The sequence below is a fragment of the Podarcis liolepis genome (assembly GCF_965112155.1).
Source record: "Podarcis liolepis genome assembly, chromosome: 8".
Taxonomy (NCBI): domain Eukaryota; kingdom Metazoa; phylum Chordata; class Lepidosauria; order Squamata; family Lacertidae; genus Podarcis; species Podarcis liolepis.
The window spans coordinates 80,811,761-80,836,741 of NC_139560.1; the positions used below are offsets into that span (position 1 = coordinate 80,811,761).

Consider the following 24,981-nt stretch of genomic DNA (forward strand, 5'->3'; position numbering starts at 1 on the left):
TGAGGGGGTGTGGTGTATAGCCTCCAACGTTCTGGGCAGAGAGGAAGTTCCCAGGTTAGTGTGCCTTTTCTTCTTTTGTTCCTTAATTACTTGAGGGATATCTTGAGTGATTTCTTGAGTGATATTCTGAGTACCACTTAGGTGGGTCATTAAGTGTGGATTAGTTGCTAAAGCTTTCGTGTCTTGACCTCTTGAGCTTGTGAAGAGTTTTTCTGAGAAGATGGCTGTACTGCACTTTGTTGTGCTCTGGCTTGGCTTCGTGTATAGGGGCGAGCTGTGGTTTTGTGCCCTGTGCCAGCCAGATCTGTGTAGGGATTGCAGGGGGGTGCAGCATCCGGAGGTGCCACTATGGTTTGGCTACTGGATGGTGTCTGTAATTTATCTGTGGAGAGGGTCTGGGTTTGGGTCTGGTGTGGTTGATTGGTGATGGCGTTCTGTGTGCCTCTGGTTCTGGTGTCGGTTTTTGTGGGGAGGGCTAATTTCCAGATGTCTGGCAGGCGGGACGTGTCGTCACGCTTGTTCATGTTGTGAGGGTGTTTCTCTATCTCGATGGCTTCCATGATTATTCTCTTGTGGTGATGTTCCATGTTAAAGAGCAATTTGGAATCTGCAAAATTAATTTCGTGTCCTGTTTCTTTCATGTGTTGGAAAAGAGAGGAAGTTTTTTCTTCTTTTTTGACGGCATTCTTGTGTTCTGCGATACGTGCATTTATTCGTCTGTTTGTTTGTCCAATGTACGTGGCTGGGCAGACTTTGCAGGGTATTTCATAGACCCCTTGGTTTTCCAACTGGATTTTATCTTTGGGGTTTCTGAGGATATTGGCTATTTTTTGGTTGGTGCAAAAGGCTGTTTTGATATTGTGTTTATGGAGGATTTTGCTAATTTTATCTGTAGTGCCCTTGATATAAGGAAGGAGGGCCATGCCATTGTTTTCTTCTGTGTCTTGGTTTTTGGGGGGTGTTTCTTTTTGGATTAGCTTCGTAACCCTGTTTTGCTGGTATCCATTGGCGATTAACACATTTGAGAGATTCTGTAACTCAGTTGTCAAGTGGTCTTTGTCAGCCAGGCATTTGGTTCTGGAGATGAGAGTCTTGGCTACGGAGTTTATTTGTGCAGGGTGGTGGTGTGATTGTGCATGTAAGTAGCGGTTGGTGTGTGTTTTTTTCCGGTAGATAGTGTGTCCTAGGGAGCCATCAGGTTTTTTGTAGATTAGGACGTCAAGGAAGGGAAGTTGGTTGTTGGCTTCTATTTCCATAGTGAATTGTATTTTGGGGTGTAGGCTGTTGAGATGTGTGAGGAAGCTATCTAGTTTTTCTTTCCCGTGTGGCCAAATTACAAAGGTGTCGTCAACATATCTGAGCCAAAGTTTGGGTTTGTGTTCTGACTTGTCTAAAGCATTGGTTTCAAAGTGTTCCATGTACAAATTTGCGATGACCGGTGAGAGGGGTGATCCCATAGGTGCTCCTTCTATCTGTTTGTATCTTTGTCCATTGTGGATGAAGTACGTGTTGGTTAGGCAGTGGTTGGTCAGGTCCAGGATGTATTCGGGGGGATTGTATTTGTTTTGAATGGCTGTCAAGGCTTCATTAATGGGCACTTGTGTGAAGAGAGATACAACATCGAAGCTCACAAGTAGGTCATCGGGATGTAGGTTTTGCTTCTTTATTGTTTCTATGAACTGGAAGGAGTTAGTAACGTGTGAAGCGATGGATTCTGCATAGGGCTGAAGTTGCTTAGCGAGAAATTTAGCGAGATTTTGTAGAGGTGAGCCTATGGAGCTGACTATTGGTCTGAGTGGTGTTCCTTCTTTGTGTATCTTGGGGAGACCGTAGAGTTTGGGGCATCTGGATGATTTTTCTCTGGGGATGATTCTTAGCTGGATTTCTTCACTGATAGGAGAGGCTTTTATTTTGGATTTGGTGGTTTTTTCCAGATAGGTGGTGGGATCTGTTTTTATAGGTTGGTAGGTAGGGTCTTGGAGTAGATTTGATAGTTTTGCTTGGTAGTCCGATGTGTTCATCACAACAGTGGCATTACCTTTGTCTGCTGGGAGAATGATTATGTTGTTGTCTTTCCTCAGGTTGGTGAGTGCTTTCTGTTCTTCTTTGTGTAAATTGCTTCTGGGTGGTTTGCTGGAGCAGAGGATGTTGGTGACTTCAAGTCTGATTTTATTGGCTTCATCTGGGTTGATTTTGGTTAGGCTAGCTTCGACTCCGCATATGATGTTTTCCGTGGGGATGCGTCTCGGGGCGACTGCAAAGTTGAAACCTTTGGAGAGTACTTTGGTTTCAGTTGAGGTGAGGATCCTGTCTGATATGTTATGTACTGTTTGTTTCATGGGTTGTTGTGGAGGGTGGCTGGGCTTCTGGCGTTTCTCTAGTTTGTGGAGTTTGTTGGTGTGTCTGTCTGTCTTATGTGAGGTCTCAGTTTCAGCTCTCCAGACGGCTAGTTGTTTGCATTTGTCCCAGAGTGCAGGGTGGATTTTGTGCAGAGTGCAGGGTGGATTTGCAGATTCCAAATTGCTCTTTAACATGGAACATCACCACAAGAGAATAATCATGGAAGCCATCGAGATAGAGAAACACCCTCACAACATGAACAAGCGTGACGACACGTCCCGCCTGCCAGACATCTGGAAATTAGCCCTCCCCACAAAAACCGACACCAGAACCAGAGGCACACAGAACGCCATCACCAATCAACCACACCAGACCCAAACCCAGACCCTCTCCACAGATAAATTACAGACACCATCCAGTAGCCAAACCATAGTGGCATCTCCGGATGCTGCACCCCCCTGCAATCCCTACACAGATCTGGCTGGCACAGGGCACAAAACCACAGCTCGCCCCTATACACGAAGCCAAGCCAGAGCACAACTAAGTGCAGTACAGCCATCTTCTCAGAAAAACTCTTCACAAGCTCAAGAGGTCAAGACACGAAAGCTTTAGCAACTAATCCACACTTAATGACCCACTTAAGTGGTACTCAGAATATCACTCAAGAAATCACTCAAGATATCCCTCAAGTAATTAAGGAACAAAAGAAGAAAAGGCACACTAACCTGGGAACTTCCTCTCTGCCCAGAACGTTGGAGGCTATACACCACACCCCCTCAACAGTATTTATAGGAACTCAAACACTGAGATCCTGCTCTGTTCCAGTAACAAGAAGCCGAAAGCACCAGCCTGAAGATGACGAGTGAGACCTCGTCGAAACGTCGCCTAGACACCCCAACTCTTACACGGGAAGACACCCGAAGACACCAAAACCTGCATTCCTGTACCCGTGAAAATCTACGAAAGCATATATATATATATATATACACACACACACACACACACACACACACACATATATATATATATACACACACACATACACACAAACGCAGAATATCAGTCTTGCATAATTCCCCCTCCACTTTCCTACGGAGCAGCCACAAGGATTTCAGAATTTTCCACCTCCATTTTAGATTAACTTCAGTTTAGCATGTCATCTGAATCAGTGATTGATCTTAACTATGGTTTGTTGAAACAAGGCAGCTTGATGAACTATGGTTTGGCCTGTTTCTACTAACTATATTCAAAATCAGTGACCGTTTTCTGGGTTTGGACAGCACAACAAGCTGAACATCGGGAGGGAACAAGGTGGAAGTGTTCATCCTTATAAAGCTAAATTATGGATTACTTCCACAGCAACCCACTGCCTTCTCATCCCAAAAAAGCGTCTAAGAATTGACAGGGTAATGACTGGAGAAGACCAAGTATAAACAACACAGGTTTTTCAAATCTGAATGATCTTCAGCTGGAGGTCTCTGATCACTGGATGTTACATCCAGCAAACTTCATAACTCAAAAGCTTCATAACTTATTCATACTAAACCTTTTGAAGCTAATAATGAGGCACACATAGTAACTTCTCAGACGTTCACTAACCGTCATTGGTAACATAGTAGTCAAACATAGTGTCTTCACTTCCTTCCGGGATGTTGGGGAGGTCAAGTTTTATAGTTTCGTGATTCCGAAGCCAGTGCTCCATTTTGCAACGGTCTTCCAGTTCCAGCAGTGCCCCAACGCTCCACATTAAGGAGAAGATATACAATCTTTCCAGGTACTCCGCTGTTATTTCCCCACCCTGTTCCTAAACAGCAAAGCACCATTGCCTTTAGTGACTAAATGGTAAAATTATTGTGCACCTACTATGAAAGCTTAGCTAATGAAAAAAATATTATTATCATTTTATTTATGATTTTCAATTTTATACTTTCCAATAATTTTACAATCAATTTAATATTTCAAAACTTGTCTTCCTTCCCCCTCTTTCTGCGGTTCCTTCAATTTATTTTTTAATATTTTCCGCATTTCCGAATTAACTTAATTTGCTCATTTGTTCATCTACTTTAAATATATGCTATTATAGAACTGCAGGTTATTACAATAATCCTTAGCTTAGCTAATGAAATTGTGGGAACCAGCTGGAAAGGTTAGCTTAACAGAGTATTTACCTATAAGAGATAGAGAGGGGGAGAAGGATAGAAGATTTTATCAAAAACTGGAGACCCTTTTTAAAATTTATGGGGGGGGGAGATATAAACCAACCATTAATAGATGCAATATGAATTAGAAAACAGTTGTTAGTGGCGTTCACATGACAGCATTATACTTTCTGTCATAGACTTGGGAACTTCCCTGAGGAGTGTTGACAATACAGTGGTGCCCCGCAAGACGAATGCCTCGCAAGACAGAAAACTCGCTAGACGAAAGAGTTTTCCGTTTTGGAGGTGCTTCGCAAAATGAATCTCCTATGGGCTTGCTTCGCAAGACAAAAATGTCTTGCGAGTTCCTGGGTGTTTTTTTCCCTCCCCCCCCCCCTTTTTCTAAGCCGCTAAGCCGCTTATCCGCTTATCTGCTAAGCCGATAAGCTGCTAAAAGCCGCTAATAGCGCTAATAGCGCTAATCTGCTAATCCGTCAATGGGCTTGCTTCGCAAGACGAAAAAACCGCTAGACGAAGAGACTCACAGAACGGATTCTTTTCGTCTTGCGAGGCACCACTGTACCTTATTTGGGGACAGCCAGAGGACACAGATAGACCACCGTCCTCTGACTCAAAGGATGAATCTCCTGCAAGTCCTTCTATCTCTTTAGCCTCATAGGTCAAATAAGGAGAGGGCCCTTTCACAACCCAGCCACCTCCTCCACGGAAGAGGAGCTCATCACACTCCCGGTCTTGTCAGTCTACTTAAGGTTTCAGTTGGCTGCCTAGCTCCCTGCAGAGACAACAACTTATCCAGCTACTTTCAGCCAGCAGAGCACCGTTGGAGCTGTCCAAGGTCCTGTTTTTGCCTGCCTTTGTATATAATCAGACTTTGGTCTGCCTCCCTTGTGACTCAACTATATTGTGTTTAAAAAACCCATTGATGCTTGAGTAGGAAAAGATGGTTGCGCATTTCTTGATAATAACATGTTAGCGCAAGGTGGATTGCATATTCGGAATGTTGGGGCATGTATTTCCTCGATGTTATATATAGAATCAGAAGTTTGCATATGAGCAGACACAGACACTTCAGTGTTGCAGTTATTCCAGCAGAAGTTGAGTTATACTAATAGTTCAAGTACTTTATTACGGTCACAGACCAGCATATATACTAATAGAAAAGCTTGCCAGTATGTGTACTTCTTTGCTGTTATTTAAGGAAGGAGAGTTTTGTATTGTACAAAGCACGTCAAAAGACATTATGTATTCTTATTGAGGGATTAATAATATTTAATGTGTCCTATGCAACTATGCCTGATATAACGTATTCATTTAGAATATTGGTATTCAAACTAAGGGCCCTAAAGTATTTGCTCATTTGACTTTGCACACCAGATACAGACAAAACCTCAAGCATGCTTATAACAAGGGTTTTTTCCAAAAATTGTTTTTCAAAAGCCTGGAACGGCTTACCTTGTAAGGGATCAAGCCCTGCAGCATATTAATACTCTGCATTATCACAAAGGCTTCCAGCATCTCTATCTTGTATTCTAAGGACTGGATGCTATACCGGTAGAGGTCTGGGAAAGACGTTGTGTATAGATGACGCAAAACGTCAGCTTCCTGTGTAGAGCGTTTTTTCAGGAAGCCCTGTGCAACCCAGAAAGAAGAGCCAAGTGACTTTCAAAACTATGTCCAAATTCTCACTATTAGAGCTGCTCTAAATATTATCCAGGCCGATCACCAACCAAGTTCAGTAAACCTACTAAAATTGATTGGCCCAAAGTTAAGCATATATATATTAACTTCAATAGGGTTCTTTTGAGCAGAACATTGTATACAACCATCCATTTGGATTTTTAGGTGGAAATAAGTAATTTCCGCCCCTAGAAAACACTTCGATTGTGCAAGAAGCAAATCGTATTTTGGCTCTGGTGCCATTTAGTCAGATTATTGTTACTGTTATTAATTTCATTTCTATACTGCTTTATATTTTTAAGGGGGGAATCAAAGCAGTTTACAACCTACATTTAAACATCAAATAAAACAATCCAGAATGAAACCTTACTGATTAAAGTCAAGTAATGTGTAAAAGGTAAAGGGACCCCTGACCATTAGGTCCAGTCGTGGCCGACTCTGGGGTTGCAGCGCTCATCTCGCTTTATTGGCCAAGGGAGCCAGCGTACAGCTTCCGGGTCATGTGGCCAGCATGACTAAGCCACTTCTGACGAACCAGAGCAGCGCACGGAAACGCCGTTTACCTTCCCGCCGGAGCAGTACCTATTTATCTACTTGCACTTTGACATGCTTTCGAACTGCTAGGTTGGCAGGAGCAGGGACCAAGCAACAGGAGCTCACCCTGTCGCGGGGATTCGAACCTCTGACCTTCTGATCGCCAAGTCCTAGGCTCTGTGGTTTAACCCACAGTGCCACCCGTGTCCCTTAATCAGTGCATAGGGAAGCAGAATTTTTTATTGGGCTGCTGAAGCTGCTGAAGGCAATATTCAGGATGGCAAACTCTCATCCATATTAGCCAGCTAAATGCACATCCAGGAGACATTGCAGATTATTCCACAGTTCCAGTTTCAACTGCCTGAAGGGAATTAAGGAGCTGATGGTGGATGTGGCCCAAGGAACACATGTAAACATTTATACCTCAAGAATAGGGCTCCAGTTGAGAACCGATGAGCTCATAAACACCATGCCATTCCTCGACACAGTGGCAGGAGAAGCGTTGTCAATATTATGAGGCTCGAAGACAATTTTACAGTTTGGTGCCATAGGGATCCGATCTCCATTAGCAAGTGTTAACGTTTTGTTATCGTCAAGCACCGAGTTCAGGTTCTCAATCCAAATTGCGTCAACGGGACCATCAAGAACTATCCAAATGTGTTCCCCTATAATTCAAAGGTTCCAAAAAACAACAACATTCCATGTCATGAGACGATTTTGTTATACAACAAGGATGCTTAATCCTTGCATAAAGTTAACCATGACTAAGAGGGACATATACAATAATGCGCCTTTATTATTGGCATACGATCCAGCTAAAACCCAGTTAAAGTACAGGACCCAAATAACAGTACACAAAAGATGCAATGTCTCCAGTTTAACCAATGCTGTGTGCTGACCTCTTAGGTATGCCAGTGTGATCTAATAGGTGCACTATGTGTGAGGTGTATAGTTCAGCTGGTTAGAGCATGGTGTTGATAATGCCAAGGTCGCAGGTTCGATCCTTGCATGGGGCAGCTGAATTTTCCTGCATTGCAGGGGATTGGACTAGATATCCTCAGGGTCCCAACTCTACTGTTCAAATAACCTGGCTTGAGAGCAGTACATGTGAAAAGGATCTAGGAGTCTTGGTTGACCTCCGTGGCTCGCTTTGAAACAGCAAAGCAGGAGAAGAGCCGCTGAGTGGGGAGGAGAGAGGGACAGAGAGCCTGCTTCTTTAAAGGAGCAAAGCGGGAGATGAGAGGAGCCTTCTCCCCTTATACCCCTCTTCTTCATTATTAGCAGCATCCTTCTCCACACACGTGTTCCTTGTCCCTTGAGTGCTTTTCCTTCCTTCCCCAATTAAAACGTGGTTACAAAGCACGGATCCACATGGATCCTCAGAATTTTTGCACTGGGTCACCCCAAATTCACCATCAGATCACATAGCATGTCCATGGCTACATCTTGCACCAAAAAAATCACACACCCACTGTTGCCTGGGGCCGCAGTGGTGCAAAAACGTGGTTACAAAGCATGGATCCACAGGATTTTTGCATTGGGCTACTCCAAACTCACTGTCAGATCACATGTCTGTGGCCACAGCATGAACCACAAAAATCATATATCCAGTGTTTCGTTTAGAATATATTTTTTTTCTTGTTTTCCTCCTCTAAAAACTACGTGCGTGTTATGGTCTGGTGCGTGTTATAGAGCGAAAAATACGGTATTCAAGTGTGCAAGCTGTTCCTTTCCAAACTTCCCCCAGCAGCTAGATAGATATACAGTTTCAGGCACCTTACACAAAAGGCTTTAGATAGCTTGGAAATCTATCCTCGGCTTGAAGGAAGCAGCAATTGTTCACCCTCAAACTAGCAGGCTATTCAAAGGGGAAAGAGCACCGTATTGCACTCAGGACAATAGTTGTGGCTCATAACATCACAGCAATCAGATAAACGAAGCAACCAACAGCATTGGGGACTTAAAAGGCAAGTAAGAGGTGACTTGATAGAAGTTTATAAAATTATGGAGAAAGTGGATACCAAGAAGTTTTTCCTCCCCTCTCTGATAACACAACAAACTTGGGGACATCCAATGAAACTGCATTTTGGAAGATTCAGAACATATAAAGTACTTCCACACAGAGCAACCAGGTCAGATGGGCAGGGTACAAATTAACAACAACAACGACAACAACAACTATGGAATTCTCTCCCACAGGAGGCAGTGATGGTCAGCAACTTGAATGGCTTTAAAAGAGGACTACACAAATAATTAGGGACGCGGGTGGTGCTGTGGGTTAAACCACAGAGCCTAGGACTTGCCGATCAGAAGGTCAGCAGCTCAAATCCCCGTGACGGGGTGAGCTCCCATTGCTCGGTCCCTGCTCCTGCCAACCTAGCAGTTCGAAAGCACGTCAAACTAGATAAATACCGTATTTTTCGCCCCATAGGACGCACTATTTCCCCTCCAAAAATGAAGGGGAAATGTGTGTGCATCCTATGGGGCGAATGCAGGCTTTCGCAGAAGCCTGAAGAGTGAGAGGGGTCAGTGCGCACCAACCCCTCTCACTTTCCAGACTTCACGCGGCTCTCTGCAACGCGTGGAAGCCCGGTGCTGGGCTCCTGCGGCTTGCCGAGAGTTGCCTGCATGCCGAAGGCTGGGCGCGCTGAGCTCTGCATGCCGAAGGCTGGGCACGCTGAGCTCAGCACGCCCAGACTTCGCGCGGCTCTCCGCAAGGCACGGGAGCCCGGCGCTGGGCTCCCACGGCTTGCGGAGAGTTGCCTATTCTGGGGGCTGGGGTTGGGGGAAGCTCGGACTTCCCCCGCCCCAGCCCCGTGCCTGGGGGGGGAATAAATTTTTTCCCATTTATTTCCCACCCCCAAAAAAAACTAGGTGCGCCTTATGGGACGGAGCGTCCTATAGGGCGAAAATACAGTAGGTGCCGCTCTGGCGGGAAGGTTAACAGCGTTTCCGTGCGCTGCTCTGGTTTGCCAGAAGTGGCTTAGTCATGCTGGCCACATGACCCTGAGCTGTACGCTGGCTCCCTCGGCCAATAAAGCAAGATGAGCGCTGCAACCCCAAAGTCGGTCACGACTGGTTAAGGGCCTTCACAGATGACTTGGTACTTACTTTACAAGAGCCAGACACTGGTACGAAAAGGGTTTTAGAGCTAATTCAAGAATTTGGTCAAGTTGCCGGATTTAAACTGAATAAACAAAAAACTAAAGTTTTGGAGAAAAACTTAACAGTCATGGAAAGGGAGAGGTTCCAGAATGAAACAGGTTTGACAGTGGTTAAGAAGGTGAAATATTTAGGGGTCAATATGACATCTAAGAATGTGAATTTGTTTAAAGATAATTATGAGAAATGTTGGTCAGAAGTCAAAAAGGATCTAGAAATATGGTCAAATTTGAAGCTTTCCTTGTTAGGCCGAATTGCAGTTATTAAGATGAATGTATTGCCTAGAATGTTATTTTTGTTTCAAGCATTGCAAATTCTTGACAAGATGGACTGTTTCAAGAGGTGGCAGAAGGACATTTCGAAATTTGTCTGGCAGGGCAAAAAACCCAGGATAAAATTTAAGATCTTAACGGATGCAAAGGAAAGAGGGGGATTTGCCCTGCCGGACTTAAAACTGTACTATGAATCAGCAGCTTTTTTCTGGATGAAAGAGTGGTTGCTCCTCGAGAACACAGATATCTTGGACTTGGAAGGTTTTAATAATGTACTTGGATGGCATGCATATCTATGGTATGATAAGGTTAAAGCGCACAAAGCTTTTAAAAATCACATCGTTAGGAAAGCATTATATAATGTCTGGATCAGATATAAAGATTTGTTGGAAAATAAAACCCCAAGGTGGTTGTCACCAATGGAGGCTAAAGCTGTGTAAAAACTCAATATGGAGGCTAAATGGCCAAGATATTGGGAAATTTTGGAACAAGAGGGTGATAAATTGAAATTACAGAGTTATGAGAAATTGAAGGCTAAAGTACGAGACTGGCTCCACTATTATCAAATAATGGAGGTTTACAAACAAGACAGGAAAATTGGCTTCCAGGTGGAGAAATCAAAATTAGAAACAGAACTGTTAGAACCCAATGCTAAGAATTTGTCAAGAATGTATAACTTGTTGCTGAAATGGAATACACAAGATGAAACAGTTAAATCAGCCATGATTAAGTGGGCACAGGACATTGGTCATAACATCATCTTTGCTGACTGGGAACAGTTGTGGACCATCGGTTTAAAATTTACGGCATGTAATGCCTTAAAAGAAAATATTATGAAAATGATCTATAGGTGGTACATGACCCCAGTCAAGCTAGCAAAAATCTACCATTTGCCTGACAATAAGTGTTGGAAATGTAAAGAAATTGAAGGTACTTTCTATCACCTTTGGTGGACGTGCCTGAAGATTAAGGTTTTCTGGGAAATTATATATAATGAAATGAAAAAGGTACTTAAATGTACTTTCCCTAAGAAACCAGGGGCCTTTCTCTTGGGCATTGTCGGCCAATTGGTGCCAAAGAAAGACAGAACTTTTTTTATGTACGCTACCACAGCAGCAAGAGTACTCATCGCAAAGCATTGGAAGACTCAAGATCTACCCACTCTGGAAGAATGGCAGATGAAGGTGATAGACTATATGGGACTGGCTGAAATGACCGGCAGAATCCGCGACCAGGGGAAAGAGACGGCGGATGAAGATTGGAAGAAATTCAAAATTTATCTTAAGAAATATTGTAAAATTAATGAATGCTAAAATGTTGAGGTTTTAGAAAAAAAGGGGATTACAGCTGTAAAAGGTTAAGTAAAAGAAAAGAATAAGGGGGAAACTTGATAAAACCAAGGGCTAGGATTTGCTGAAACAAATTTGGAAATTGGGATGTAGAAAGGGGAGGTATGGGGAAGTCGGTGAAGTAAGGTTTAAGAAAAAAGGATATGAAACTATACATGTTTGTTTGTGTGCTTGCTTGTTTGTTTGTGTTGTGTATTGTTTGTGTTTATAAAAACTGTGAAAAACCAATTAAAAAAATTATTTTAAAAAAAACAAAGTCGGTCACGACTGGACCTAATGGTCAGGGATCCTTTTACCTTACACAAATAATTACCGTATTTTTTGCTCTATAGAACTTACTTTTTCCCTTCTAAAAAGTAAGGGGAAATGTATGTGCATCTTCTGGAGCGAATGCAGGCTGCGCGGCTATCCCAGAAGCCAGAACAACAAGAGGGATTGCTGCTTTCACTGCACAGCGATCCCTCTTGGTGTTCTGGCTTCTGAGATTCAGAATATTTTTCTTCTTGTTTTCCTCCTCCAAAAACTAGGTGCGTCTTGTGGTCTGGTGCGTCTTATAGAGCAAAAAATACGGTAACTTAAAAGAGGACTGGACAAAACATGAGAAGGCCACCAGTGGGTACTAGTCATGGTAGTTATGCTTCTGAACACCAAGCACCGGAAGCCACAGGAGCAGAGAGAGCTCTTGTGATCAGTTGCTGCTCGCTGGTTTCCCACCGGCCCCTTGGCCCCTGTGAGAACAGGATGCTGGGCTTCAGGAGCCATTGGCCGGATCCAGCAGACTCTTCTTATGTTGGTATGAGTAGCTGATGGTCTTCCTCAAGGGTGGGATGTGGGGAACCCTTAGCCCTCCACATGTATTGGACTCCAGCTCCCATCAACTGCAGCCAGAATGGCCCAACAGCCAAGGTGGAGAGAAACTGTAGTTGAGCAACAACTAGAGTGTGCAGATTACCTGGTCCCTGATTTAAAGTTCAGCACTGAGGTTTTTGTTTTGTTTTGTTTTGGAATATTTTTTTTATTAGGAATTTAAACAAAACATATTATCTTGAAACATATCATCCTTAACCCCCCCCCCCATTTTTCTCCCTCCCTCCCATAAAACCCACCCTCCCCACCCCACCCTGACTTCCCTCAGTTCCAATCTCTGGTTTCTCTATAAATGTAATTCTCTGCATGTTACAAAATTGTATAGATCCTTCATTTATCTAACTGGTTGTTATCAATAAAAAGTTTGTGAGTGTTTATTCAAAACCTGCCAAGGAGTCCAATTCACTTTCTTGCATCTTTAAATACTTTGTAAAAGGTTCCCATTCATCTTTAAAAGCACTGAGGTTTTAAGTACCTTTCTTAGCTCTCAAAGTTTTCCTCCAAAGAGTGGAAAAAATCCCATCTGTCCAGTCATTGGTTGCGACATCGAGGCGTCCAAACATCTGTGGTGCAGTGATGGCCTTCGGATTCATTCTCATTTCACGATGAGGCTGCCCACAGTCTGTAGAAGTTTCGAAATGGAAGAGGAAGAGGAAGAAGAAGATGATGATTTAAGGTAGCAGAGAATAGCATTACACTGGATTGTAACTCCCTTCAGCTCAGTCATGTGACCTGGCAAAACTTACACTGGCAAAAAGAATGGTGTAAGTCAAACTCTATTTTAAAGGCTTGTTTTCTCTCTTCCAGGCCTGGGCTGGCGCAAGTGGCCAGAGCCTCACTCCCGAACAGAGAATCTAGCACACTTTATGCCATTTTAGCTTAAGCCAGCACATATTATGCTGGCTTCCAAAAGTTAGGTTTACACCCTGAATCGGTATGTTAACTTAAAAGCCTGCATTTATATGCTCAGGATTTTAGGTGTATCGCCTATATACTGTACTTAATACTGATTTCTGAAATCCAGGAGCACCTTTGCCTGCCAGTATAGAGAATATTGAGCTAAATGAACCAGTGGTTTGCCTATGTGCCAAGCTAAGTCTCTTCCCTTTCCTTCTGCTTTCCACCCCAGAGTTTATCTCTTGCAGGCCTCATCACAGATTCTGGGTACTTCTTTTGGGGAGAGGAGTCTTCCATAGGGAAAAACACCACTTTCCCGGTAATGAGCATGTCCCATTGTTTTATTGGCCACCCTAGCTACCCACAGAGGTGGCCCTGGAGGAAACTGCATCAACATTAAGTTGCCATCCTTTCCTCTCCCCGAGATTAACATCCTTTGAATTTAACATACCGTCTAACTCATCTCAGAGTTTGCTAAGCCAACCTATCCAAAACCAGGTAGGCGCTAATGTCCAACATTGACTATTTACTGGTAGTTCGGCAATGGGAAAACTATTATATTTGAAATCTGGCATTTTTAAAGAAAAAATACTGGTATCCCACAATACAAAAGTTCCTCAGCTTTCTTCGCATCTTCCATTCATTGCTACCCTTCGCAAGCACTCTCTGGTTACCACAAAACCCTTAGTAACAACGATCCGTTTAGATTCTGCTGCTACCATAGTAACTTGCTTCTGACACCGTCTGTCACCACCATGTCATCACAATTCCCCAAAACAAAGAAAACTCAGCGTCTTCAGAATCTGTCTCCACACTGTTTAAAAATGGGATCGTCCTCAGAAGATGATCCTTCTTGTGACTGGGCCCCTGGACAGACCCCTGACTTAGTAGGTTTCATTTCTAGGTCTAAGTTTCATTTCTCTAAATAGGCATCACGGGTCACAGCCAATCAGGAAAGGGGTGGGGGTGGTTAAGGAATTATATAAGCATCAGCGCAAGAGTGTCCTAGGCACTTGATTGGTGCTGCTGAACACCCGCCCTCCCGCCCTTAGTGTAGGTTCTCGGCCTTGCTTTGGACTATGTGTGAGTCGCCTGTCTTGGGACAGGGGCCGGGTAGGAATTTTTATCCATTTGGCAAATTGGCACTGGCCACTTGGTTCTTGCTACCCCCTTAGCAATCATCACAACTTTCCAGGTTTAGCGGTTAGGCATTGGCTTAATTTTGTGTGTGGAGGGGAGGTGTGGTCATCACCTGCTCCTCAATGATAAAAAGGTATTCCGTTAAAGGAATCTGGGGGTCCCGGATCTCGTCCGAAGTCCCCTTGATGGGCTAGGGTCATGCCGGGATCACAGGAACCTCGCAGTAAGCTTCTGTCGGGCAAAACCCCGATGTTGCTGCCTCAATGGGTTTACATACATAGACTCTGTCAACTGGGGCAGAAGTCTGTTATAGTCTTCAGCCAATGCCTATGCCAATACCACTCACATTTAATTTGCAATCAATAAAGTTGTGACCTTAATGTTACCTTAATTCTGTGTCCGTGTGTAGTTATTTCACGGGGGGCTGGCTTGGGGTCTCAAGACACAATACGTTTTAGTTGAGTAAGACTGGGTCCTTTGAAAACTGAGATCCAACATGTACCTCCAACCCAATGTTACCACAGTTGCATCCTTAAAAAAGGCATCGTTTTACTCATCAAGCGTGTTTTGCATACCTGTCATAGATTTCATCAGTGTGTGGATGCATGTTGTTTTCCCTGCACCACTGGGACCCAGAGCCATCATGCCATGCCTCACCCTTTGCGTCTCAAACAGCTGGATAACTTTCAGTCTCCACGGGGGGTGGTTAATTAAGCCAGCTTCTTCAACCTGTCGTGATCACCAAGAATCATATCGTGATTGACTGCTCCATCTACGCAGCTCATTGGCAGACACTTCCATTGAATTCAATGAGAGGGAAACGTTGTGTCAGATGCAGAGATGCTGAAAAGTTGCACCATCACTAGGGTCTGGTAGCAGATCTGGTGGAAGCGTGTGTCTCCCCCTCTGTCCATGACTCAGCCCCTTTTTTAGCCATTCTGCCAGTTTATCTTGACCAGTGGGGTTTATCTACACCAGCAGAGGGTTCCACCGCCATATCCAGGCTGTTGCACTGACAAATCTGCTGGCCCAGCAGGCAGGGCTTCTGCCAAACCAGGAAACCCTCAATTGGTGAAATTCAAGGACAGGATTGCAGCCTTAATTATAAGTTTCTCTCTTTTTTTGTATAATTTTTCCATGCGCTGCTCTGGTTCGCCAGAAGCGGCTTAGTCATGTTGGCCACATGATCCAGAAGCTGTAAGCCGGCTCCCTTGGCCAATAAAGCAAGATGAGCGCCACCACCCCAGAGTCGGTCACGACTGGACCTAATGGTCAGGTCTCCCTTTACCTTTACCTTAATCCAAAGTGAAGATAAACCTCCTGGGATTTTTATTCATGCTTTCAACAAAGCACCCACTCAATTTAATTTTTTTATGTTGGGGATTCAGGTTTTTCCCCTCCCAAGGGATTCATTCATTGAGCCAAAGTCTTTTGTCCAGCCGAAGAAGCAGTATGTAAACATTTATAATCATTACCTGTTTGCTAATAGCAGCTTCGAGCTCCGGATAGCCTGCCTTGTCAAGTTGAATACTTGGGAAAAGGTCTTCAATCAGACTCAGAAATAAGGGCTCGTCTTCATCGATCTGCCAAAGCAACACAGAAATGTCAATAGAAAAGGTATTGCTTTCTGTAACACAATGCTTAGCTTCATTAAGATCCTTCATAATAATGTGTTGCCAAATCCACTATTTTGTACCGCACAGGAGAGCGTCAACTCACCAATATGCCTAACATTTCCACAGCATTGCTGGCAAAGATAAGACACAGTTTCCAGTCTAAGCAGCCTGGAGAGGGGGGAAAGGTGAGGACATTGATAGGCAAGAGGAAGGACAGTGTGAGAAAAAATACAGCAGACAAGGTAAGGGAAATATCTGAAAATGACAGCATCCAGAGGCATTAAATGAAGAGGTCTGGAAGCTTGTGATACAGCAACCCTATTACTGAAAGGTCTGCTGCATCCGGCCTCATCTAGCTCGGCTGTCACCTGGAAGCAGACACTCCATCAGGTTGTCTCATTTCATCACTATCTCCCGCTTGGACTACTGCAATGCGCTCTACATGGGGCTACCTTTGAAGGTGACCCGGAAACTGCAATTAATCCAGAATGCGGCAGCTAGACTGGTGACTGGGAGTGGCCGCCGGGACCACATAACACCGGTCCTGAGAGACCTGAATTGGCTCCCAGTAGTTTCCAAGCACAATTCAAAGTGTTGGTGCTGACCTTTAAAGCCCTAAACGACCTCGGTCCTGTATACCCGAAGGAACGTCTCACCCCCAGCACCAAAGGCCTTCTGGTGGTTCCCTCATTGCAAGAAGTGAGGTTACAGGGAACCAGACAGAGGGCCTTCTCAGTAGTGGCGCCCACCCTGTGGAACACCCTCCCTTCAGATGTCAAGGAAATAAGCAGCTATCCTATCTTTAAAAGACATCTGAAGGCAGCCCTGTTTAGGGAAGTTTTTAATATTTAATGCTGTACTGTTTTTAACATTTGATTGGGAGCCGCCCAGAGTGGCTGGGGAAACTGAGCCAGATGGGCGGGGTATAAATAATAAATTATTATTATTATTATTATTATTATTATTATTATTATTATTAGCCCTGCCACAAGACCAGTTCCATTCGGTGCCTCCTGCCTTTGCCCTGTTTCCATAAGAACTGCTGTTTAACTTTCAGAATTCCCCCCTGGCTCTCAGGGTGAGGGCACACCCTCCCCTGCAGTATAAGACAAGCCACAGCTTGTCTAGCCCAAATGCCCACTCCTTGACCTTTGGTCTCCTCAGAAGTGTTCCATGCCCTGACCTTTACCTCCTTTGCAAAGGAGGTATTTTCCCCTGCAATGGAAACATGACATGGTGGAGCAATTTGCGTAGATAACTAGGCAACACCCAGGTGGCTCGGGATTGGATAAGTGTAAAGGGCAAAGCATGCTTTTGAATTATGGTGCTGGAGGAGACTCTTGAGAATCCCATGGACTGCAAGAAGATCAAACCTATCCATTCTGAAGGAAATCAGCCCCGAGTGCTCACTGGAAGGACAGATCCTGAAGCTGAGGCTCCAATACTTTGGCCACCTCATGAGAAGAGAAGACTCCCTGGAAAAGACCCTGATGTTGGGAAAGATGGAGGGCACAAGGAGAAGGGGACGACAGAGGACGAGATGGTTGGACAGTGTTCTCGAAGCTACCAGCATGAGTTTGACCAAACTGCGGGAGGCAGTGGAAGACAGAAGTGCCTGGCATGCTCTGGTCCATGGGGTCACAAAGAGTCGGACACGACTAAACGACTAAACAACAACCAAGGGCAAAGCCCTGAATGTATCTTGCTGGTTTTGTGTATCTTGCTAATAAAAAGAGGCTCTGCATAGCTCAAAGCTAGCTTGCTCCTACACAGCTCACTTCCACCATCAACTCCCATGTCATCTCCGTTATTTCTACACACCCCTCTTCCCTCCTTGTTCCTTTTTCCTTTTGTGCTGTCTTTAGGATTGTAAGCCTAAGGATTGGAACTCTGTGTGAGAGAGAGAGGGGGGAGGGAGGGAGGGAGGGAGGGAGGGAGGGAGGGAGGGAGAGAGAGAGAGAGAGAGCAGGGTACAAATGCTATAAATACATATTTATATCTGTAACACTTAGAACCAGCACTTTGCACTCTTTCTCAAAACATATTCTATCGGCTGTCACTCATCTCATTGACAACACCAACACGGACACAAGGATGGATGTATTGTGAGTGAAAAACTGAGTTTCAGGAGCCGCCATTTGGTGGCAGCGAAGGAGGAAGGGAAAGGTAAAGAAGTCTAGAAAAGATAGAAAAATACTTCTTCATCGATAGAACAATGGGTTTAATACTCACAGCTGCTTAAGCAAATCAGAGGATAAGTAGCCAGCTGTTACATAAGTTATTTTGGAAGCACAAATTAAGACAAAGGAATTGCCTAAGAAAAGCTTGCTGCATTGATTATTCCAACCTATTTCTCCATTCAGCTTTCAAACAGACCAAAAGACTGAATTTGCACAATGTATTCATTCACTCACTTGCTATGCCGCCTGCAGAATTGCTACTACCAAGGCAACTAGCACAAATAAGCATATTAACAATAAAACATAAAATATGCCTTGAAAACAATGTTATCAAAAGCCGCAAGGCCAAGGGAGGGGGGGAGGGAACCCTGAATAAAATCGCAGAAATGGAATAAAGCCTCAAAACTCAAGCCATCCTTTTGAAAGGCTTGCAGAAGTCAGAAGACCTTTTTCACCTGGCACCAGGAGGACACTGAGCGGGCACCAGACCAACTTCCCTGGAAATAACATTTCATAACAGAGAAAGCCCTTCCTTGACTTCTGGGAAGAGAAGAACTTCATTTTATTTTATTTTATAATCATATTTATTAAAGTTTCCAATAATAACAGAACAGAAAAAATAGAAAAGATAAAGAAAAGAGAGAAAAAGAAAAACCAATTTTACACCCTTATTTTCATAACCTTCTTTCTGGGATTCCCTCCTTCCCCTCCCGACTGTATTCCCCTTTCCCTAAGTTGGTTCCACAAGTTCTCATTCCCAATTTAAACCTAATATGTTGTGCCTATTAGCCAATTTAAATTACAATCTTAACATCACTCCTCATCTTTAACAGAATAGAGAAAAAGTTTTTCCCCCAAGATCTACCCCATTTCCTTCCACGAATTCCCCCCCCCCTTTTTTTTAACACATGTTAAATCAAAATACCAAAATTATATAGAAAGATAAAAAATAGAAAATAGAAGAAGATTCAAAAAGTTGGTTACATAGCCTTTGGATTCTAAAATTCCCCCTCCCTTCCCCGGTTTGGATTCCCCATGTCCATCAGTCTGTATGTTGTCGGCCTGGAGGTCTCAAATCCACAGCCAGATTTTCCTCAATCCATCTTGCCGGTTTTCTTTAAATTTACTTGTTTTGATGCTGTTTAACTTCAAAAATCCAGTCCAATAGAGGCCTTTAATTTCCTTTGGTCGTAGTTGCTCCTCCCATTGTTCTTTCCGTGGCGTAGTTGATCCTTTGCTCTTTTATTTCTTACTTTCTCAGGCTTCTGTCTTGTTCAGCTGCAAAACCATTCTTATTCCGAAATCTAATATCTACAGAGGTTTGTTATTCAGGAACAAAAACTTACGTCCAGTTCCTACCTTGCTTCAATAGAAAAATTCTATTGTGTTGTCACCTCTGTAGACAAAGCAATATTTCAGTTTAGCTGCTTTCCCAGGAGATAAGACCTGTACACCTCCCGGAGTAGTTTTCCACATACGCCACTTGTAATGTCCCAAAGCCCCTCTAGGGGGGTTGCAGTAACTTTGTATCCTCTAATCCAAAAGTCAAGTTGTTGTTTCTTTTTCCCCCCAACATTTTGTATCCATTTTTATATCCAATTGTAACAAAATTTATCAGCAAAATACTTATAACAAAGTCCTCTTTATATTCTCGAGATTTGACAGCTACTTTGACAGCTGTCAAATTCTCCATCTCTCTCCGCCAGGTTCTCCGAATCGCCCCGGTTCCCAGGGGGGGGGTTGCCTTTTCCCTCTCACCCTCGACTTTTCTCCTCCAGCACAATTCTTGTAGTATCCCATCGTGGAATTGATATTTTTTGTCAGCAATAAGCTTCTGAATCGATCTTGGTTTCTCAGTCCTTGTTTTAGCATGTTTACAATCAGGGAGGGGACTGACTTCCTTTTTAGATCCCCCCCCCCGCTCGTGCCGAATCCGAAAAAAAATTCCTTTTTTTCTCCTTTTATACCCAGTTACCCAATTACTCACGGGTTGTTGTTAAATAGCCGAATTTCCAATGGAAGAAGCCAGCGCTCTCCACCGAATGGCATGCGGCTGCGCTCGGCAGGGGAAGCGATAGACTCACAGCACCACGCCACTCCCCGGCACCCGATCCGTAGCCTTTAAAAAGGCTCCTTCACGAGTCGGGAGGGCGCTAACGGTACCAGCCGAGTCCCCATGTCCACGGGCTCCGTGCCCGTGGTTTTTAAGGGTCCCCGCGTCGCCGGCGCGGTAGGACCCAGCCCCTGCCGAGCAGACTCCCTCCGGAGCTCGGAGGGAGTCTGCCATTCGGCAATGGCGCCAACCCGGAAGTTCCCGGAAGAGAAGCACTTCAAAGTCCTTTCCAGCGACTCATGAGAGGGCACATTGTGTCAAACAGGCAAACGAGCTTTCTTTCCTCTGTAATCCCCAGTGCTAAAGGACTTCTCTATGTTCCCACCATAGCCCAAGGTACAACAGTATTTCCTAGCATTTTTTTAGGGAGCTCTCCTCTCCATCCAGTTCCATGACCTTGAATGAGTCCACAAAGATCCCCTTATTCCTTAACTGTCATCACCAGCATCTGGGGGTCGTTTTCGGGGGCTTTCGGCTTCTGTTTCTCTGAGGAAGGTGAGAGGTGACCATGCCCACAGCCCTGGTCCATGTTTCCAAGGACATTCTCCTCCTCCTCCTTTGGGTGGCCCTGTTGTTCTCCAGCCGCGATTCTCCTTCCCTTCCTGTCTTCTGTCCCTTTGCAACTTCTCTTCTCCATAACTGTTGACTCCAGCCTTCCCACTCCATTTCTCTTATCCTGTCTTTTTTACTGCCTGACTCTGCTCCCTCCAACTCTCCTCTTGGCTCTGGCCCTCCTCTCCTTCTTCTTCCCACTCTCTCATTTCTTTCTTCTTCTTCTTTTAAACAATTTTTATTGGATTTTCCACTTAAATCATATTCACATTTTGTTACATAATTCTATAACTTAATATATTACTCTGTAAGAGCATCGACCTCCTTCCCTCCCTCTTTCTGACTTCCACATACCTTTCCATATTCTTCGCATTTCTATAATCACTTATTTACCCCTTATCAAATTATAATGTTTCACCTTATTATCAGTAAATCAGTTCCTTATATTTACATTACGAAACATTTCAATTCAAGCCTACAAACGTTTTCAAATGTTTACAATTCTCTTTCATATAAAAAAAACATTTCTAGCTGGCTTTAAATACAGTGGCACCTTGGTTTATGAACTTAATCCGTTCTGGAAGTCGTTCTTAAACCAAAGCATTCTTAAACCAAGGTGTACTTTCCCGTAGCACCAGGGGACTCAATTTACGAATGGAACACACTCAACATGTTCTGCTTCCAAGGCAAGGTTCACAAACCAAAACACCTACTTCTGGGTTTGCAGTGTTCTTAATCCAAGCTGTTCATAAACTAGGTAAAGGTAAAGGGACCCCTGACCATTAGGTCCAGTCGTGGCCGACTCTGGGGTTGCAGTGCTCATCTCGCTTTATTGGCTGAGGGAGCCGGCATACAGCTTCTGGATCATGTGGCCAGCATGACTAAGCCGCTTCTGGCGAACTAGAGCAGCGCACAGAAACGCCGTTTACCTTCCCGCCAGAGCAGTACCTATTTATCTACTTGCACTTTGACATGCTTTTGAACTGCTAGGTTGGCAGGAGCAGGGACCAAGCAACGGGAGCTCACCCCATCGTGGGGATTCGAACTGCCGATCTTCTGATTGGCAAGTCCTAGGCTCTGTGGTTTAACCCACAGCACCACCCGTGTCCCGTTCATAAACTAAGCTGTTCTTAAACCAAGGTACCACTGTACCTCTGGATGTCTGGCTTCCCATACTACCATAGCATCTCTCCACCAGGTTGGTCCATATCCAGGAAGCCCTAAAACTCCTGGTGCTCATTCCCAGAATCACTTGCCAGTTTCCAGCCCAAGGTGGCTTCAGAAATGTCAGGGAGGTAGGGCATACCAAACACCAGCAACAGCTGATACCCAGTCTTGCTCCACTAGTGGTACTGCAATGTATCTGATAGCACACTTGCAAAGCTAAGCAGGGTCCAGTATGGTTTCAAATTGGATGGGGGCCATGTGTTGAGATTCTTGCATGGTAGGAGTTTGGCTAGATGGCACACAGGATCCCTTCCAGCTCTACAATTCTATAATTTTAAGAAATTAATCTTTGAGGATTGGGTCACCTGATGAAAGACCTCCAAAACATTTTTAGCGCACAGGTACATCTATGGCAAACTTACCAGCTTAGAAAGATTCATGTCTCTCAACACACGCATGACGATAGTGGATTCCGTGTCATCAGGGTTTGACCTTTTGGCAGCTCCCAAGGTCCGCAACACTGACAATATATTCCTCAGTCCAAAGTCATAATGTACCTGAGAACAGGTCAAAAGTTTTTAGAAAGGCACACCTTTGCACCAATGACAGATCACTCTATAATCTGTGACCTAAATTTGCAAAGAGTAAATGACAGCTTTGTTCTTAGGTTTGCTTCTGAGCATGCAATCCTCGTTTCAGAAATCTCCATCGAAAAGGAAGATGAAGGATATGATTTAACGCCACACCATAACTACTGTCATGACACTTCAGTCTATTATGAAGTGCAATTGACTCCCACTGAGGATGAGGTCCCTCTATTTCCCTTTTAAACATTGAGCAACTGGCTTCATTTGTCCTTTGTTACATCATCATGACATAGCCCAATAGCCAAATCTGAATGACTGCCTGACTGCATAATGCCATGCATGGCATCTTCACATTCACCACAAAGTGGGTAAGGTCAAACAGAGAAAGAAAAATTGGCTGTAAAAAATGGCACCAGTGACAGCAGAAGATCAGGGCAGGGAAGAAGCAAGAAATACCTCATATTAGGAAGTTTTTCCAAGGAGATTTTTGTATCCCTCAAGAACACTTCTTGCCCTAATTTTACCATTTATTACACATGTATCCAAGGAAAATAAGCCATTCTATATTCACAAACAAGCATTAAGCTGACTGGCAGTGGCTGGCTTAGGGTTGCCCAGTGAGCATGAATTCAAAAGCAAGTAATTTTTTTTTTAAAGTAAGTAAAGCATTTCAGTTGGGTGGGGGTTCTTTTTCTTCTGGATGAATGAAATGCACCAGTGCTATAGCAAGAAAAACAATTAAAACAACAAATAAAGCTTTCCCAGAAGAAAACGATTTCTTTTTTGAGTTTTCATATTTTATTATTGTGCTTTTTCCCCCCCTAGAGGCATGCAGAAGCACTGTGGATTTTTTTACCCACTTTTTATTAAAAGAACGTTCCTGCGGAAGGTGGGAAACATATTCAACTCTCTTGTACAACAAAACTTTTTTTAAGAATGAAAAACTTCCACAAAACAGGGTCTTGCGCTCCCTTGTTGCACACACATACACACACACACAAATTTTAAGCCTCAAAGGATCACATCTCTCAACATCTATTTAAAATCCCTTCCTGCCACAGCTTCGGTTCATTTTCAGTTGGAGTAAAAAAATAATTCATTGATGTACTATTCCTTGAACATCAAGATAACCCAAAAGGAAACATCTCGTGGATGTTCTATAGCACTAGGAACATTAAACAGCAGATTATCTCCTATAGTGTGTCCTTATGCAGTACTGGCTGTAATATGATTATTATCTATCTGTTCAGTGATTCATATCCAGAGGCAGCTGCTATTTCTTGGTTTCTGCTCTCCCATCCTTAATATCCTCAAGTAATCCTATCCTGTTCAATTTGATCAAAGCTGACAATGTGAGATTTTGGTGTGTGTTTTTGCAAAAATGCAATGATTTAAGTAATATTATTTTTTAGCCTAATGTTAAAAGAAGAAGAAGAAATCAGCCAGCCAACCATCTACATTGCGGACCACAGCATTTAGAAAGGCTACTGGTAGCTTTACTGGTAGAATGAAGCTTTCCATAGCGCATGACTACTCCTACCTGCTTAGATAACTGTTCCTCGCAGAGTTTGTACAGGGTAAAGAACTTCCTCGCAAGCACAATGTTATCAATGAAGCCGCAGCTAGCTAGCTTGACACGGATGATGATCTGCCTGTCCGGAACCATCATTGCCACCGAACGGAAGTTGATCTTCAGGTTTTCAGGCAGCTCTTGACGGCCCGCATACCCTGGGTTCTGGTTTATCAGATCATTAGTTATCAATCAGACTACAACTATGGCGGCTATTCACATCATCCTCAACATGAGAGCAAGCCACATTGGCTGCACCATGGGCTCAGTCTGTTTTAAGTGTGTTTTAGGTGCATTATACAAATGTGACACTAGATGGCAATGGTGAGTTTATGGCAAATTCAATATACTTTTCAAAATGTTGTTTTTTTAAAGCATTTTCAGCGTTTTCTATATGTGTCTAGATTCCACCTAGGAAGTTCCTTAGGTGATCCCAGACATGTCTTATGTAATATCAGGTATGAGGCAGGTGGAGGTGTTTTCAGAAAATGACCTCCCTGGCCGAGCCTAATTCAAAACATGTGGGCCAGAGATTCCCTACTTCTGGTTCACCAAAGCACTTCCTTGACAGCGTTTGAATCACTTGCACTGTAAAACTGAGTGAATGAGCAGTACAGCACAACTAAGGAAATACACAATAGAGTTGTACCTTGGATCCTGAACGCCTTGGTACTCAGACGTTTTGGTCCCCGAACGCCACAAACCTGGAGTGAGAAGTGAGAAGTCCGGTTTGCGAACGTTCTTTGGAACCCAAATGTCCGACAGCGCTTCCACAGCTTTTGATTGGCTGCAGCCAACC

At 43.8% G+C, this 24,981-nt stretch overlaps 1 protein-coding gene across 4 annotated transcripts in view; it reads right to left on the reverse strand.

The window, feature by feature from the left end:
• Window positions 1-24,981, reverse strand: part of DNAH5 (dynein axonemal heavy chain 5) — a 183,438-nt gene that overhangs the window by 74,531 nt on the left and 83,926 nt on the right. For all 4 annotated transcript variants that reach the window (XM_083518904.1, XM_083518905.1, XM_083518907.1 and 1 more), the window contains 8 exons: window positions 24,153-24,347; window positions 22,448-22,582; window positions 15,873-15,980; window positions 14,973-15,126; window positions 12,836-12,982; window positions 7,134-7,375; window positions 5,952-6,128; window positions 3,940-4,144 (listed from right to left, as the gene is read on the reverse strand). In XM_083518904.1, the coding sequence (XP_083375030.1) occupies window positions 3,940-4,144; window positions 5,952-6,128; window positions 7,134-7,375; window positions 12,836-12,982; window positions 14,973-15,126; window positions 15,873-15,980; window positions 22,448-22,582; window positions 24,153-24,347 (1,363 nt within the window). The remainder of the gene's footprint in view (window positions 1-3,939; window positions 4,145-5,951; window positions 6,129-7,133; window positions 7,376-12,835; window positions 12,983-14,972; window positions 15,127-15,872; window positions 15,981-22,447; window positions 22,583-24,152; window positions 24,348-24,981) is intronic.